The sequence below is a fragment of the Solanum lycopersicum genome, chromosome 1 (genome assembly GCF_036512215.1).
Source record: "Solanum lycopersicum chromosome 1, SLM_r2.1".
Taxonomy (NCBI): domain Eukaryota; kingdom Viridiplantae; phylum Streptophyta; class Magnoliopsida; order Solanales; family Solanaceae; genus Solanum; species Solanum lycopersicum.
In genome coordinates this window covers 84,334,571-84,352,602 of record NC_090800.1, presented here as the reverse complement: position 1 = coordinate 84,352,602, position 18,032 = coordinate 84,334,571, and the positions used below count along the sequence as shown (strand labels likewise).

Sequence of the window (18,032 nt, the reverse complement as noted above, 5' to 3'; positions counted from 1 at the left end):
TGATGTCTTTTTTAAAATAATATTTCTATTTTTATAAAATTATGATCGATAAAATTTATGTATATTCTATTTTTTTCAAATATTATTTATAAAATTATATTAAAAATATTATTGTTATTATATTGTGTTGGTACCAAGATTGGCACAATATCTTGTGCATGTGTAAGCCACAAATTAAAAATAGTAGTATTGCATGGACAATAAAAAATCACTTGACCTATATTAATAAAAATAAGACCTATTGATAATCCATCTCGATCACTGCATGCAGGTGTCATGCTAGTAGCCTGTCAGCGTGGCCATACAGCAACAATTCACTATGTCTTCGTTGTGAACCAAATTGACTAAATAAGAGTTTATTAATCGAAAAAAAATAAAATAATCAATAATATCGATTAGTTTTCGCATATTCTAAATTTAAATTTTATCATATTTTTTTAAAAAATATAACGTAACATAACATAAGATAACATGGCCTAACTGAGATGGACTTAGATTTGATTTTCCAACAACTCTTCAAACATGATAATACACAAACTTATTTGGCTTAATTATCTCTGTCTTGTAGGTATCCCTCATCTACACGCCTAACGGATAACTAGTTTTGTCGCATAATATAATATTAATATATAAACTTAGTAAAATTTGGGTGTTATCCCAATCTTATATTTAACGTAATAATTATATATTATTATAAGTGGAAAACTCTAAAGTGAAAAGTTAAATTATTATTTTGCTCTTTTACTAAATTAAAATTTTTATAATTTTTTTTATATATATATATATTTAATCTTCTTATTCTCGTTTCAAAATCTTGAACCTTTTAAATTTTTCACACAATTTTTAAAAAATAAAAAAATGAGTAATTATTCCTTAAAGACAAGAAATTAAATGAGATTTATGTATTTTTTAAAGTTAAATTTCATCTCTATTTTTTTATATATATTTATTTTAATAGTATTTGACCTTTCAATTTTTCATGTGTCTTTTCATGTTTCCATAATTTTGTTCTATAAATTTAACTTTTCTAAGAAAAAATTTTATTTACTTTTTCTACAATTCTTGTGTGTAGGAACTCTAAAATTTATTTCACTCATTAAATTTTCTTTCTTTCATCTTCTGATAGTAACTTCTTTTTTTATTCTTCATTTATATTTTAATATATAAAATTTCTCTTTTATTGTTGGCCACACATAGTTTAATCTTTCAGTGATATTTATTCTGATCAATCTTTTGCATTCATTAATTACTCTACAGAGTGTATCATAAAATGGATTTTTCCAGTTATTTCATGTGCCTTTTTTGGTTAGATTTTTTCTCCAAAAAAAAGTCTACTTCAGATAAATCAATTTCAATATAATTGATTTAGCTACAAATATTGACCAACACTTTTTATATTATTGCTAACCTAACAGCATATTCACTTCTTTTAGTATAATATCTATTTATGGAAAATTTTTGTTGCAATAAAACTCAAATTATATAAGTTGATTTGTGCATGCATTTGCATCTTTGAACTTTGAAATGTAAATATGAACTATGTTTAGAACACACAGATTCCTAGTTAACTATATATTTGTGTAATTTAAAATTGTATAAAATACACGTGCATTGCACGTGTTCAAGAACTAATAACTCAAAAAATTTAATAGTTATACCCCTTTCAATATTTATTGAAATATTTTAAAATAATATAATGAATAATTATTATCAGACGAAGACAAAAAGAAAAAAGAAATGCAATGAACGAATTTATGATATGAAATGATACAAGGAATGCTAAAGTTCCAAAATCATAGCACAGTAACGAGGACCACAATTAATTGACTTCTAACTTTTAGCAATTGGAAGGCTTAACGGCAATTCAAAGAAGTGAAATGACCTAGCCGGGCAATTCACTAGAATGACCTTACAAATAATTTTATTTTTTTAATCCCTGCACTTAGAAACACCATCATAAAACCTAAAAATCTACAATTCCATCAAATATTTTTAACTTATTACACGTAATATCTAAAGTTTTATATAACTGAAGTTTAAGTATTACCACCTCTGTTTCAATCATGTGTTTTTTAATTAAGTTATTTTTGGATAATTTTTAAACTCAATCGTATGTAAACTGAGACATTGTATTTGATGCAATCTTAATTATCGATATTTCATTTTATCCCATTAAATTTGCTATTATTCATCCACCTCGTTATGAGTAGAATGAATAAATTAGTCTTAAAACTATAATTTCAAATCCAACAGAATAAAAAAGGCATAATATATATATATATGTTACACTCTAAACTTAGCTTTAAATTTAAACTTTGACCTCAAATTTTCATAGTGCACAAATAGACACTTTAACTATCCTATCTTTCAATAAATAAATACGCGATTTCTATCTGGCAAAATGCATGAAATGCACGCATTCTGCGTGAGTGAAGGGTAATTTTCGAGGCCCAGAACAGTTAAAAAAAATGCTGAAATGACAATTCTATCCTTAATGAATCTCTTTTATAATTTTTTTTCCAAAATGATGAGTAAAATATTTAAAAAAAAACGTGTAAAATATTTAATTAGTTGGCAGCTATTGATTGACTCACTAATACACGTGGAAGTGTTTGCATTTCACATACTTTGGCTTCAAAAATCGCGCGTTATTTATTGAAAGATGAGATAGTTAAAGTGCCTATTCGTGTAGTATAAAAGTTTGAGGTCAAAGTTAAAATTTGAAACCAAGTTTAAGATTCAATATATGTATTACGCGAAAAAAAAGCAGGAGAGGGGAATTCAAAGTAGAAAGTGGGTAGGGATTTTAACTGCAGGAGAGAGAGAGAGAGAGCGCCAGAAGTAGTTATAAACTAGGTGTCTCAAAGACTCTTAATTTTGAGTAAATAAATAGTTTGCTAGAAATAGCGGTCACAGTTCTGCAACATGGCCAGTATCTATTATTTCTGGTTCTTACTCTCTTCCCTGTCACTTTTACAATAACACATAGCTAACTTATTCTCCACAATTTCTCTGATAATTTTTCTGAAATGTATTCTCTTTCACTCTAGCCTCATCACATTGCAGGTACTCCTAATGTTTACTACCCTTTTCATTGAATTGCATACTCATATTACTTTTGTTTTTTAGACTGAATAGCCCACTTTATTCTGTTTATTTGGTTTAAGGTGAAGAATTATGGTGTTTTAACATGATATGTGTATTTGAATTACATTGCAAAACAGTTTTTTTTTTTTGGAGGGTGGGGGGTCCATGATTAATATTTTTGTAGTTGATGGAAAAGGCATTTGTATGTTCAATGTGTTGCATGAAATTCTGTCGAGGATTGTTAGAGTGGGTGTGAGTTAACTTTGGGGTTGAGTTAGGGTCAGGTGTCGTATCTTTATATGGTATGTTAGGTTCATCCCTGTTTGGGCTCTCGGAACATGCTCCAGTTGGTCTCGAGTGTGAAGAAGGTGTTAGAGTGGGTCAAAGTCCCACATTGATTGGAGGAATGAATTGGTGGTCTGCTCCTTAGCTAACTTTTGGGGTTGAATTAGGCTAAGTATCTTTACAAGTACTGTTTATTTTTTCTTTTTGAGCTGTGGGTTGATGGTATTTCAGTTATATTGTGTTTCTGTGTTAATTTTTAGTTATTAGTTTCCCTTTTGCTGATCTTTACTGGCTTAGAGGTTAATGATTTAGTTGAAAACTTTAATTTTCGCTGTTTTGATGTTAGTAGGTTGTGTTTGAGTACTTTCTGTGCTTTGAGGAGCAGAAATGGAAAACCAGAGAAGATCAATTGATGTCTTTGACCCGGCATCGACTCATGATGGTGCAAACCTGGCTAGTAGTAGTAGAAATGAGGGTATTGATGTGCAAGAAATTTCGGTGAAAGGGGCGGAATCTGCAAGTAGGACAGGAACAGACAAGTTAATTAACAAGTGGATGGCCTTTGATCTCAAAGGAAATGACCAGAATGACAATGCAGATAGTCAGATCCCAGGTGAAACCAGCATATCAGAGAGGGCTGCAGAGTGGGGATTAACTGTGAGGACAGATGTTGGAGAAGGTAGCTTTCATGCAATTAGCAGAAGTGGACAAAATTCATTTGCAGATGGAGAAAGAAGCAAGAATTCATTAGAGAAGAATTCAGTTGGATCAACAAGGACATCCGAGGAGTCGAATCTTGGAGCTGAATTTCCGAGAGTTTCTCAGGATCTGAAGGATGCCTTAGCGACACTGCAACAGACATTTGTCGTATCTGATGCCACAAAACCAGATTGCCCTATTGTTTATGCCAGTAGTGGCTTCTTTACTATGACTGGTTATTCTTCGAAAGAGATTGTTGGAAGGAATTGGTGAGAATTTTTCGCTTATCCTAGTGCTTCCGCTTGTCTTCCCATGAATTTTGGCATTTTATTGTAGTATATGCAGGTGCCGTGTAGACAAGTGATATGACTCATATATTGTTCCTTTATTTTGTTCAATCCTTGTGTAGTTTTGGAGGTGTAAGAATGGGATGTCCAAGGAACGATACTGATTTGCGTGTATCCTGGCACATACTTTGTTCTCCTGTTTATAATATCTTACCATTCTCAAAAACAAATGTCCTTATGGTTGATCAGTAACTAAAGCCTCCTGTCATTTAATATAGGAAGTAGCTGGATATACATTTCGAACATTGCATCGGAGCCTTTTGCTAAGAGTGGAAGTAGAGGTTTCAATTAACAGCCAGTTAGTTACTTGCTGCATGAAGTTAAATTATTTGCCTCAAGTTTTCCCTTGTATCTTGAGACAATTTTTTTAAGTGCTGAAAGAGAACAATAGTGCCCAGCCATTAGTTTCTTGTTGCTTCTATTTTTTCTTTATTATTTTTGTACTCTTCTGATCCTGACATCGTTCAGCCGAGGATCTATTAAAAAACAACCGCTCAACCTTCTTAAGGTAGGGGTAAGGTCTGAGTATACTCTACCTACCCAGACCACACTTGTGGGATTACGCTGGGTTTATTGTTGTTCTTCCGGTCCTGACAGTGCAAGAGAGTTTATGTTTTACTTTCAGCAGTATTCCCTTATTTGTACTTATTTGATGATATGGATGCTGGGAAAAGGAGTTGAACCTGACCTTGACTTGTTTGATGCAGTCGCTTTCTACAGGGGAAAGATACAGACCAGAATGAAGTAGCAAAAATCCGAGATGCTGTGAAAACAGGGAAAAGCTACTGTGGGAGGCTCTTAAACTACAAGAAGAATGGTACCCCTTTTTGGAACCTGTTAACTGTCACCCCTATAAAAGATGACAGCGGAAAGACGATAAAGTTTATAGGGTAAAGTTGCTTATGTCTCTATTGTTGCTAAAGCTAATGCTTGGGTGACTATCTCAGCTTGAATTCAGTCTTAATGTTTTCTCATCCTTTATTTGGCTCAGTATTTCAAGAATTTGCGACTTCAGAATCTTCTTCTTGAGTAATGTATGGTGCCTCATTATAGAACTTGTTTAAGTTGTTCGACTTGAAATCTGACACGACAAACTTGACATATCTGATATTGCTTCAGTTTTAAGTTGTAATCTATGAGAAGCATTGCCATCTAATTCAGATAATTTCTTTATGACAGAATGCAGGTTGAAGTCAGCAAATACACAGAAGGTGTTAATGAGAAAGAATTGCGACCAAATGGTTTGCCCAAGTCTTTAATTAGATATGATGGTAAGCAGAAGTGATTGAGTCTTCTCTGATAGCATTTTTCCTTCATTTTGAAATCCTTCTCGTTCATTTCTCAGCTCGTCAGAAGGAAAAGGCTTTAGGTTCCATTACAGAAGTGGTACAAACCGTGAAGGGTCCACGCTCTCATATAAAGTCTAGTCAGGACGCTAGTTCTGGAACTGATAAAGAGAAGCCACAAGTAGATTTTATGCTTCCTAAAGCGGCTGATACTGAAAGCAATATAAGTACACCTGGACGATATACACCTCAGTGGGACGCAAGGGGTGATGTGTCTCAGGAGTTGGGTAAAAAGTCCAGAAAATCTTCACGGCTTTCCTTAAAGGGGTGAGTGAGTCCTTTGACTTCAACTTTTTCACTCTAAGATGTCTTTAAAAAATACACGCTAACAGCACTAGAAATAAAGTTAACATTTTTTGATGAACTGCATGGTTGACTATATAAAATCACAAGTCAGGATACTATATTTAATTGATAGCATAGTGTTGGTATTTTTTTCACTAACACATAGTAGATATACAACTTCAGTCTGCACGTTCTTTCATTGTTTTAAGTTTTCCTTATAAGACGCCTGTGTTCTGGAAATGTAAGCAGGATTTGTAAGCTGAAAAGCTTATTAGAAGAATTAAGCTTCTTATCTACTTGTAGGATTCAGTCATGGTATTACCTGATGCAGGTCTAAAGGAAGGCCCTCAAGCATCTCTTTTCCGCTAGAAAATGAAGAGAATGTTGGACCTGAAATAATAATGACAGAAGTAGAACGTACTGACAGTTGGGAGCGTGCTGAAAGAGAAAGGGACATACGTCAAGGAATTGACCTCGCAACAACTTTGGAGCGTATTGAAAAGAATTTTGTGATTACAGATCCCAGACTTCCTGATAATCCAATTGTAAGATCAAGAAAAAAGCTAGTTTGTGCTAAATTCAGATTGTTGCACATTACATTTGACTTTTCCCTTTTGGAATATCAGTGAGCATATATGAATATGCCCATACCTCCATTTCTCCAACCCGTTGTCCTACCTGTTAGGTTTATACATATTAGCTCAGAAGTTATTGGAATAACAGTAGCCAAACTAATAACTTAAAAGCAAACTTAAATGTGAGACATACTGCTAAAGGACATTTAACAGTTAGTCATATCATTGCTGGGTTACAAGGCCTCAGCTTTAGCCACTTGATAAAGACCTCCTAAGCTTCAATATTTGATTTGACTGACAGATATTACAACAATCAGGAGAACAAATATAGATGATTATTTGTGCAATCAAGAAAACCTAGTGTAATCATTCGAGAATTAACATAGACAATCATTTGCTGCAAATGGACCTAGGTTGGTTTTATCTCATATTTATTATAATATCTACTTCATCTTAGAAACTTAGTAGTCTTAAAGAACCCTCAAACTGTCCTAAAGGACAAATTATTTGGTACAGGAACAAAGGGTGCATTAGTATCTGACCTAACTAGTTTGAGAAATGGTTAGTTGATTGATTGAATATATATATGTTCCATAATTAAGTCAAATTGGTAGATTACTTTCTTTCTAAAAACTGAATGTAGGATTTTTTTCCCCCAGATATTTGCTTCAGATAGCTTTCTTGAACTGACGGAATTCACACGTGAAGAGATCTTAGGAAGAAACTGCCGGTATGAGTCTAATACTGCTTTATATATTGCATTGCAATAGTTTTTGGAGTTCCTTTTATCATGGTCTTTTCAAAGTTGGATAACTGTAATTAAAACATATGGAGTATTGATACATCTCTTCAGTTTGATTAAGAAGGTAGATATTTGGACTTGGAACATAAGGCTCAAACCTACTCTTATAATAATTGCAGAAATTAGAAAAATAAAACACTCATTGCCTGTACGATCTACATAGAGACTTAAATAGTTGTAGTCTATTGGAGGGCAAGCTTTTATGCCACTTGCTTTTATTATTTTTTTTCTTCTCTCCAGTGAGTGCTCTGGAGGCACCATGCCTCTTTTTGATAATCATTTCAGAGCGTCATGCCACTTACCAATGATCATTGCAGCGATTCTGTGCCTATTTTGTGGCCTTTAGGCCAAACCTTGTCTCTTTCTGGTGACTATTTGGCGACATTGTTCCCTGTAGCCTGTAGGAGACTATCTGGCGACACCATCAGCATTTTGCCTTTTTCTAGCTGATCATTCCGTTGCACTACCCCTCTTTCTGCTGACTGTCCGATGTGTCGTGCCTTCTTTGTAGTCAAGTCCAATATCATTGTGCCTCTTTTCAATGACCATATACATTACAGCCTGCAAGCCATTTTTTTGGCAAACCAACTTGTGAGTTTCCAGTGACCATAACTTCTCCTGCATGATTCCTTTGATCAAGAATTTCCAGCAAGATTCCGATGATTAGAACTTCTCTGTCTAAAATCTGGAAAGATTTTCCAGCAACCGCTACCACTTCCGCAGCTATATACATTTCTTTATTTGAAACAAAAAAAACTCAAGCTGCTTTCTCTACTTCGAATTTCTGGAGGTTTATTGGAATATTAAGTGTTAGTGTTAGATTGTTACTGGAATATTGGAATAGTTAAGTTCTAAGATTTTGTATAATGTCCCACGTTTAGATGAATATCATAAGTGTCTTGTGTTAATACCTATAAATAGAATGTCTTTTATCCCTTGCATTGTCAAATACTTCAAGAAATCTCTTCCTTCGGTTTTTTCTGAGGCCAGTAAGTATAAAGGTGGCTATCTACGCAAAGAAACAACGAAACCTGATAATTGGCTGTTTTATGGCCTTGCTCTCTGATTTTCTCCCACCATGTCTAGTTGATCTTATAAGATTCCTATTCTTCAGATTTCTTCAGGGACCTGAAACAGATCAAGCAACAGTTCAAAAGATCCGAGATGCCATAAAAGAACAAAAAGAAATTACTGTGCAATTAATTAATTATACAAAGAGCGGTAATCAAATTCACTTTGTTAGATTCAGAAATGAAATGCATTTTGTCTATTAGCTAGAATTTACTTCACGTGCATACATGTTTTCAGGGAAGAAGTTCTGGAATTTATTTCACTTGCAACCTATGCGTGATCAGAAGGTGATCTTTGCGTCTACTTTCCTTTAATATGTTGTAAGAAACTAAGAATTATCTTTTATTTGGCTGATGTCTGCACTTCACATTTGCAGGGAGAACTACAATATTTCATTGGCGTTCAGTTAGATGGAAGTGATCATGTGGAACCACTAAGAAACCGCCTCTCAGAACAAACTGAAAAACAAAGTGCTAAGTTGGTAAATTTTTTCTCACCTGCCTTTGTGGAAGCTGTACCAGTGATGTTATAGCAACTAATAATTAGCATATGTTTTACCTGGGAAGGCTAGCTGTCTTTTCTTTATTTATTTTCTCTGTTGTGATAGCCATCTGTTTCTAGTCAATGTATTAACGAATAAGAAAATTGACCCCAGTTTGTGAATATTTGCAAAGGGAATTGTTGAAATGAGAACACAAGTCTTTTGACCTGACAAAAGTGCAGATTATTTCATTTGTCTATCCTTAAATGAATTTGATTATGCAAATGCATCCACTTAAGGAACAGTAAAACTAAACATTATCAAATTATTAGAGGCTAGAACTTTACAAGCATGCATATGTAAATAAAGCATAAACACTTGACATTTTCTTTTCTTTCCATTAAAACAAAATGAACTCGGATGTTTGATTGTGTCGCATATTCCTCCATCACACAAAGTTGGGGTTTCCTGTATGAAACCTTTGAACAAGGATGTTTCATATACAATTTAGTTTCGCCTCTTGATCTGTATTGCATCGGATGCAATCTTAACAAGCTTGGTTTAGTGGTCTGTGAGTACTCTTTTCATCCTGATTGAAGTGATCTACTTTCTTGAGTCTCGTCTTTAGTCACTCCACTTTTCCCAAATAGCCTTGTGTAATTCTCTTTTCAAAAGAATCAAAATCCCACTCTCTCAACCAGTGTGGAACTACACTCCTCTACATGCCCAAAACTTGACCTGAGTGTCGATAACATAACATGGGTGCCCAACATTGCGAAACATGACAACATGGATCAATGGGTCTTAGCTATGATACCATGTGAATATATGACCCTTGAGACTAACTCAACCCCAAACGCTATATCATGAGAGGATAATTGCCAAAATCCATATTACGATGCCACAACCCATTCCCTCAACCTATGCGGGACTTGACTGGACAAAGTAGTAACTAAATGATATCCGAATAGTTAACTAGGACTTATCAAATTATTTTGTATCTTTCCGATTGGAATGAACATATCTTTTCAGCTACAGTTAGTAATCAGCAGACATATCTTGCAGGTCAAAGCCACTGCAACAAATGTAGATGAAGCAGTTCGAGAACTTCCTGATGCCAACTCGGTAAGGTATTCCTTTCACTCTGAATTGGATCCATATAATCTTTGTCGTGGGATTTTTCGTCTGATCCTGATTATTATGCATTATTATCTTTTTTATGGTTACTGCTATGTTAATGTTCATGCCTTTACAAATGGCCAACATAAATTATATCAAAACTATCTTTCAAGCATTTAGCATTTATCGAGACCGTTGTCAAAAGTTAATATAATAAATCTGACATGAACCCTCTAACAATTTCAGAGACCTGAAGACTTGTGGGCTTTACATTCTCTACCTGTCTATCCACGGCCTCATAAGAGACACAGTGCTTTATGGACCGCAATACATAAGGTACACAATCGTTTGTGTTGTCCCTTAAATATCTACCGTTTTTCCTTTGCCTTGGGAGAACTGCTGATGTTTCTTTGTTGATGATTTAAGACTATGGCTCATAAGATATGCATATTGAGCACTAGATAAAGTAGGAGACCTTTTGTATCCGGTAATGTTTATATATACCTGTGTCTGTAAATGTTGAGACACTTGAAACATGAACGTTTCCTGATTTTATGCTGTTATTAAGTATGAGTTTCTACTACTAAAGCATGTAATACAGAAGAGACACAAGCACTCAACAGTAAAAACTATCCTTTTAGTATTTAGTTTAAACTTTGTACTCTTCTTTTCGACATATATTAACTGTTATTCTTGTTATGTTTTGCATTCCTTCTCTCTGTCTCTCACTCAACTTTTAACCTTGCAGGTCACTGCAAATGGTGAAAGATTAGGGCTCAATAACTTTAAACCAGTTCGACCTTTGGGTTGTGGAGATACTGGAAGGCATGCCAATCATTTCTTGTTATATTTGTTCACATATTTTCCAGTCCTCATTGGCACTATGTTTAACCTACCTTTACGATAGTCTTATGACATTCTACTGCTTTTTCGAGGTTGAATTATAGAAACATTATTGTGAGGACTTATATCTTGACTGTAAGGATATGACATTCTTGAAGGTGGTCACGCAAGAAAGAGAAACAAAGACAACCAGGAAAACTCTAAATACCATCTGAACAACTAGCCAATCGATGGTTAAGAATTATAAGGGATCAATTCATAGAAATATAAGCTAAGACTGGAAAAAGGATCACTTAAAATAACAGGGTCCTTCTGAATGTTTTCTTAGCTGAAAGGCTCTTTAGTTTCCTTTTCTACATAGCATATAGTAAGTTTATTTGTTAGCGCTTGCAGAAATTTTACTAGGCTACTATTAATATCGCACCTTCCACTTACCTTGATGGTGCACCTCTTGTTTCATGAATTGAAATGCTGTTTTGATACTTTATAAAAATGCTTTGCATGATATCCAAGTCATAAGAGATTTCAAAGCAGTGACAATTTCCATTTGTCAAAGATTTTTTTTGTCTGAGGGGGTTTATTCTGTTCTTTGCAGTGTCCATTTGGTGGAACTGAAAGGTACAGGAGATCTTTTTGCTATGAAGGCGATGGACAAATCCATAATGCTCAACCGTAATAAGGTCTGGATGCCCGAGATCTTTTTACTTCATCAGTATGTTGAGCATATAGTATTTCCTAGAAGAAATTGATTTAGAGACCATTCTGTTTCATTCTAATCCTTGGATATACATTCCAAACCCATGACATTCCCCCTCCAAAATCAGGATATTCACGCCTACTAAAATTAAGGGGCGTAAATGATGAAGACTAAAAAAATGATTTAATGTGGCATATCTTCTTTTATTCCTTATATGAAGAAAAATTCATGTTGAATAATGTACAGGTACATCGAGCATGTGTTGAAAGGGAAGTCATAGCTCTTTTAGATCATCCTCTCCTTCCAACACTATATTCATCATTCCAGGTAACTGTCTAACTAAGACCATCCTGGTGCAGGTTTTATTTAAGATTATCTGTAAATGTGCATGTAAGTTTTGTAGTAAGGCCACAATGAATACTTGATATTATTATGTTTCATTCTAGTTCAATCAGTTGGATATATCCTTTTTTCTTTCTTTTTTATTGGGAATTTTTGCATCAGTCAACTTGTAGTAGCACGACCTTTTTCTCTTAATGAGTTTCAGGTCATATTTTCTTTCAAAGCTCATATTTGGTTACAGATGACCCTGTGTAACATTTACAATTGCCAAAAGTCTTACAGAGCCTGCTGAAAACACTTTCCTGTATTGCCTTTGAGTTTCTGAAAAATACAATATTTAGCGTTGTTTGAAGAGTATTATACTGGTTTATATGAATTAAGAACTAAAATATTCAGACAAGCTAATATGCACATCTTTTTTATCAGACAGAAACACATGTTTGCCTAATAACAGACTTCTGTCCTGGAGGAGAATTATTTGCTTTGCTTGACAGACAGCCTATGAAAATATTTAAAGAGGAATCCGCAAGGTACTTCTCTTTTAATTGCTTACTCCACATTTGAGTAGATTAAGCTATATAACATCTTACACGGTTGAAGATGTATTTTAATTCGGTGTTTCGACACAAAGCTTCTTCATATTCATATATCTTTTATCAAGTAACGTTTGTAGTTATTTCCGGTTGTTTATTTCCTTAAACTCCTAGAATAGACTCGCTCGTGAGAGAAGGTCTTCACTTATTATTTGAGTTTTTATATTTGTTGGAACATTGTTATGCTTGAAAAACGAAAGAGAATCTTAGATATGTTTAAGCAGTTATTTAAGGACTATAAATTATACACATAAGATCTCTGTGTATATTTTGTACAATTCTTTTTAGATACACATGCAATCATGTTTGTCAACTAATGTATTACCGACAATTTTTTTCAGGTTTTATGCAGCAGAGGTCCTAATTGGCTTGGAGTATCTCCATTGTTTGGGTATTACACTCTTTCAATTTTTTGTCGAGGTGTATCCTGTAGAAGTACTCAAATTAGATCAGTCATCGATTTTCAAAATGCTTGAAAAAAATTTGACATAGGAAAGACTGGTAAAGAACAGTAGGTAGAAGAACGGAGTTTTGTGAAAGTAAAAAAGGTAGCGCGTGAAGTCCTTAGTGTAGAAAGAAATAATCATACTTAAAAACCTTTATTCGTACTATTTTTAATGTTTCTATTAGGCGAAAGATAGAGGGGTTCATCAAGGGAGACATAGTATTAGGAGCTTCCATATCTATCTTCATTATATGATGTATGTTCTTTTGTTTTGTCTATTCTCATGTCACAGGAATAATATACCGGGATCTGAAACCAGAAAATATCCTACTTCAGGCTGATGGGCATGTCGTACTAACAGACTTTGATCTTTCTTTCAAGACATCTTGTAAACCTCAAGTATGGTTCAGTTTCGACAGTTCTCTTTACTATTCGTCTAAATTTTACCACTTAATGAACCTAATTTTGCTGTGGATGAATCATGATATCTCACTTTGTATGTCACATTTTTAGGTTAAACTTATATTCGAAGTATGAAGAAGTAAATGGACGGTTAACAGAAGAAAATGAGAAAAAGGGGAACCTTTGAATTATTTATCAATTTGATTAAAACAAACTGTTGTTTTTCATATCGTATTATATTTCTTTCAGGTGCTTTCTGTTTAATCTTTGACATATGATTGTTATTACATATTCATAATACTAAAGTGACAATTTTTTCCAGGTTATAAAACATCCTCCCTCAAAGAGAAGGTCTAGGAGTACTCCACCACCAACATTTGTTGCAGAACCAGTTTCGCAGTCAAACTCATTTGTTGGTACTGAAGAATACATAGCACCGGTATGTAACTATCACAGAAGTTGACTTTGTGTGATATATACTCCATCCTTGTTACAAATTAAAATGCATTCGGTTCCATGCTGGAGTAAAACAATATGGATCTTCCTTAGAATTTGTGTCTTTTGGAGAGATAAACACAACTTGATGAAGAATTATGTACAAGCAGTTATCTTTTTTGTTTAAATCACATATACCAATTTCAAATCCTATTTATGAAACCTACTAATCGCAAATCCTACTAATGAAACTGATCAGAACTTTACTGTACTATAGAATTGCTTCATTGTTCCTAATTCCTGAATATATTTCTCTTCATGATATGTTGACACTTGCATTGTTTGTTTATGTGAAGCAAAAATATTATCTATCAAGCGAGAGAAAATTAATTGTTTGACGTACTTCTAATTGACTTGATCTCAGGAAATCATCACAGGAGCTGGCCACAGTAGTGCGATCGATTGGTGGGCTTTAGGTGTGCATGCAACAAATTCATGACTTTTAGTTCAGTCCATTATATTATTTAGTGCACTCGTATCATTGTGATGCTATAATAATATGCATTATATTATTTTGCTTCATGCACTTCTACTTCTGTAAACTCTTCTGTTTGGAATGCAGGAATCTTGCTTTATGAGATGCTCTATGGGCGTACACCATTTAGAGGAAAGAACAGGCAGAAGACATTTTCCAACATCCTAAACAAGGACCTCACTTTCCCTAGTAGCATTCCGGTATAGTCAGTTTTTTTTTTTGCGGGGTCAATTAAAGGAAACTTTGATCTTGTTTCTAGTCTGAAACAAATGAAATCATCTATGTATCTACGTGTTGTAGGTAAGCCTTGCAGCTAGACAGGTGATACATTCGTTGCTAAATAGAGATCCTGCTAGCCGTTTAGGATCAAATGGTGGTGCAAGTGAGATCAAAGAGCATCCTTTCTTCCGTGGAATAGCTTGGCCTCTAATACGGTGCATGGTATTAAATTCTTCTTACGTCCTTCCAAAAGATTGTTAATTTCAGTTGAATTCGAGCTTTTCACCAAGCCATTACACATGATCATAACTTTCTGTTTCCTAAAAATGTCATTCGTTGCTTGGCTACAGACTCCACCACCACTAGATGCACCGCTTCAGTTAATTGGAAAGGAATCAGGCAACAAGGAAATTGACTGGAATGATGACGGAGTACTCGCTCATCCAATGGACTTATTCTAGAGGTTTGCATCCAACATTAACTAGACCTTAATTTCAGACACCATAACTCTATTTTCATAGCTTTGTCTTTCATCTTATTGACATATTTCTTAACACTCTCCGTTTCAAATCACTGATTTGGCACAAACCTCCCCTCATGAGCTAGCGTTTGGGGTTGAGTTAGGCCCAGGTGTTCATTCATCGTCCAAAATATGAAGTTAAAAACACTATAAGCAGAATTTGCATCAATGCACATATTCTCAAGAGCAAAATGACTCTTTTTCTTAGGCTGCATTAAGGAAGCATTTTGTGTAATTTTTTTCCGCACACGTTGATTGCAGGACATGTATGTGGAACTAGTTATGTGCAGAGTACTAAAGGAGGGACGAATTTTCTGATGAAGAAATTTCATATTGTTGTATAGAAGCATGTGTTTTTCTATATTTTGCTTTCTTTTTGGCTTGAAGGACCTTCTTCTTGTTTAAGTTTGGACCCAAGGAAGGCGATTTACGTACATAGAATTTGTAGAATGGTGTGAGTAATAGGAAAATCTTCCTTCAAAAAATTGAGAATCTGTATTTGTAGGTTTTGTTGGTAATTAAATAAACTTGTCTTATACTTTTGTATCATATGATAAAGATGTATTTTGAGGCAAATCAATAAGCTGTTATCTTGTACACTTCGTAAATTCAATATTCTAGCTCCGTCATCTCTAACATGAGAGCATGTTTAATTTATCGACTTAGTTTGTCATATAATTTAGGCGGAATGACCAGGTAGATCTTCGTACTTGGCTCCGTTTGTAAGTTCGATCATTGTATTTTTTATTTTGCCAACTGAACTCTTAAACTCATTCAAACACAATATTTCAAATTCCTTTCTCGTCATTTGTGTGTGCGTGTATTACACTCAATTTATACATGAAATTCCACGTCATTTTTTAATGACACATCAGTATTACTATTATTTTTTAGTGACATATCAGAAATTAAATATTTAAAAATAAATAATATTTTTTAAAAAGGTGCAAATTTTCTCTCTATATATATACACACTCATTTTTCATATTTGCACTTCATCTTCTTCCTCCTCACTCTCTATCATTCACCACAAAAAATAAAATCACCATTTTTCGTCTTCCTCACACTCAAAAAAAAAATTATTGACAAAATATGAAAGATTATAGTTAGCTCTTGCACATATTTTCAGTTTTATTTATTTAGATTTAGTAAAAAATCTTTCAAGAAAACTTCAAATTGAAAAAAAATATATATATGTTTATAAGTAAATTCAAGAAATAAATCTTGAAAAATTAAGTTTTAAAAAGATGAATGAGATGTATTTTAACAAAAGCTTTTTATTATGATTATGTTAAATAGTATATATCTCAAAATAGAAGAAAAGAAAATGAATAGGGGCAGGGGTGGATAATCTGAGGCTGAAAAGAAGAGAAAAAAGGTGGAACTCGGCTGAAGAAGAATATGAAGAGAGAAAGGGTTGTGGCAGCAATGGGTTGAGTTGGTTGAAGAAGGAGTTTTTGATTATTTTTTGAAAAAGTGGTGTGGGAAAGAAGATAGATTCTTTCCTTTTTTAATTATATAATTTTAATAATTTAAAACTTAAAATTTAAAGTTCAAAAAATGATGCTCACTCGCATTAAATGAGTGTGGTCACACTCTCTCGCCAAGTCAGCTATTTTAATGTCACATAAGCATGGTCAATGGTCAGAGGGGTTTAATATATTGTGTTTTATTTAATTTAGGGGTCTAGATGACAAACAGATAAGTAGAAGAGTTTAAAAAGTATAAGGGTCCACCAGACCATTTTGTCTATAATTTATATACTTTAAAGATAAATTAAAAATAACCATATTAAGATCTGTTATTTATTATTACTTTATATTTAATAATCTCTCCCAACGGATAGAAATTTGATGTATATGATAAGAAATAGCTCAACAAGAACTATCAGTTAAAGTGTGGGATTAATTAATCAAAGTATATGATATATATAAATGGACTTACCTATAAAACAAAAGAAAATTTATTTATGAAGTAAAAAAGCGAAAGTTAGCAACTAACAAGTTAATTACATTAATGAAGAAATAGCAGAATAAAAATAAAATGTTCGTATTTGTAACTTCTTTATTTTATTGATATAAAACATAGAAATTAGAAATCAAAAGAAAAAAGGGGAAAAAATGTAGGTTTTTCGTTCCTAGAATTCATTTTAAATAAATTTAAAATTATAATTTAGATTAACTTTTTTGTTAATGGTGATCAAGACTCAAAAATCATTATACACATATATACTCAACAATAGAAGAGAGTGAAATTCAAAAATACACATAATTAAGCAGTGCACGAAATGTTAAACTACAAATTAGTTTACATATTTTCGGTAGAATTGCTTGTTGGTTTCTAGTCTCAGTTCGCAAATTACTATTTCCTATGTATGAGAAGTCCCTACTAAAAAAATTGTGTGAATAATACAAAAACCTTCAATTCATTCGAAAATTAAGAATCTGTATTTTTAGATTTGTAAATCAATGATAAGATTCTATCTTGTACTCTAGTAATCATATTTATTGTACACTTAACTAGCTTAGTGTACAATAAATTAAGAGATTCGCTTAATATGCATACATACCAGCAAAAAACGTTTCTAGGTATTATTATTCGATTCATCGTTTTTCCATTTACTTTGAACCAATAACTAGCCTAATAAGATAGAGAAAAGAGTGTTTTTTTTAGTGTCCATTTTCCAGACATGTATGGAACAGATCAATTCAATGTCAAAACACATCAGGGCAATGCAATATCTAATAAACTAAGATGAGTAGGTCAAACAGTGGATCCTATGAATCATATCAACAAGTTGAAGCACGTACAGTGCTTAAATGTAGAGCCAGATATGAATAATAGAGCAGAACAATTGATAACCAAGGTAGCAGGAAGAGATTAATAAACAAGAGTAAGCACTAA

At 33.3% G+C, this 18,032-nt stretch overlaps 1 protein-coding gene across 2 annotated transcripts; it reads left to right on the top strand.

Annotated features, from left to right (window-relative positions):
• Positions 1 to 2,878: 2,878 nt before the first annotated feature.
• On the top strand, positions 2,879 to 15,725 carry PHOT2 (phototropin-2). 2 transcript variants are annotated; one of them, XM_010325267.4, is made up of 24 exons: positions 2,879 to 3,066; positions 3,719 to 4,340; positions 5,126 to 5,308; positions 5,598 to 5,689; positions 5,764 to 6,031; positions 6,381 to 6,594; positions 7,284 to 7,354; positions 8,541 to 8,647; positions 8,735 to 8,784; positions 8,874 to 8,978; positions 10,044 to 10,103; positions 10,344 to 10,433; positions 10,846 to 10,922; positions 11,536 to 11,620; positions 11,884 to 11,964; positions 12,406 to 12,509; positions 12,914 to 12,963; positions 13,310 to 13,416; positions 13,742 to 13,858; positions 14,279 to 14,330; positions 14,477 to 14,589; positions 14,690 to 14,830; positions 14,959 to 15,071; positions 15,390 to 15,725. In XM_010325267.4, exons 2-23 carry the CDS (start codon positions 3,760 to 3,762, stop codon positions 15,067 to 15,069), a joined length of 2,859 nt encoding a protein of 952 aa, XP_010323569.1. In that variant the 5' UTR covers positions 2,879 to 3,066; positions 3,719 to 3,759; the 3' UTR covers positions 15,070 to 15,071; positions 15,390 to 15,725. The 2 variants fall into 2 exon arrangements, with proteins under 2 accessions (XP_010323569.1, NP_001234289.2); NM_001247360.3 differs by having other exon boundaries at positions 2,880 to 3,066; positions 3,722 to 4,340; positions 15,390 to 15,711.
• Positions 15,726 to 18,032: the final 2,307 nt, after the last annotated feature.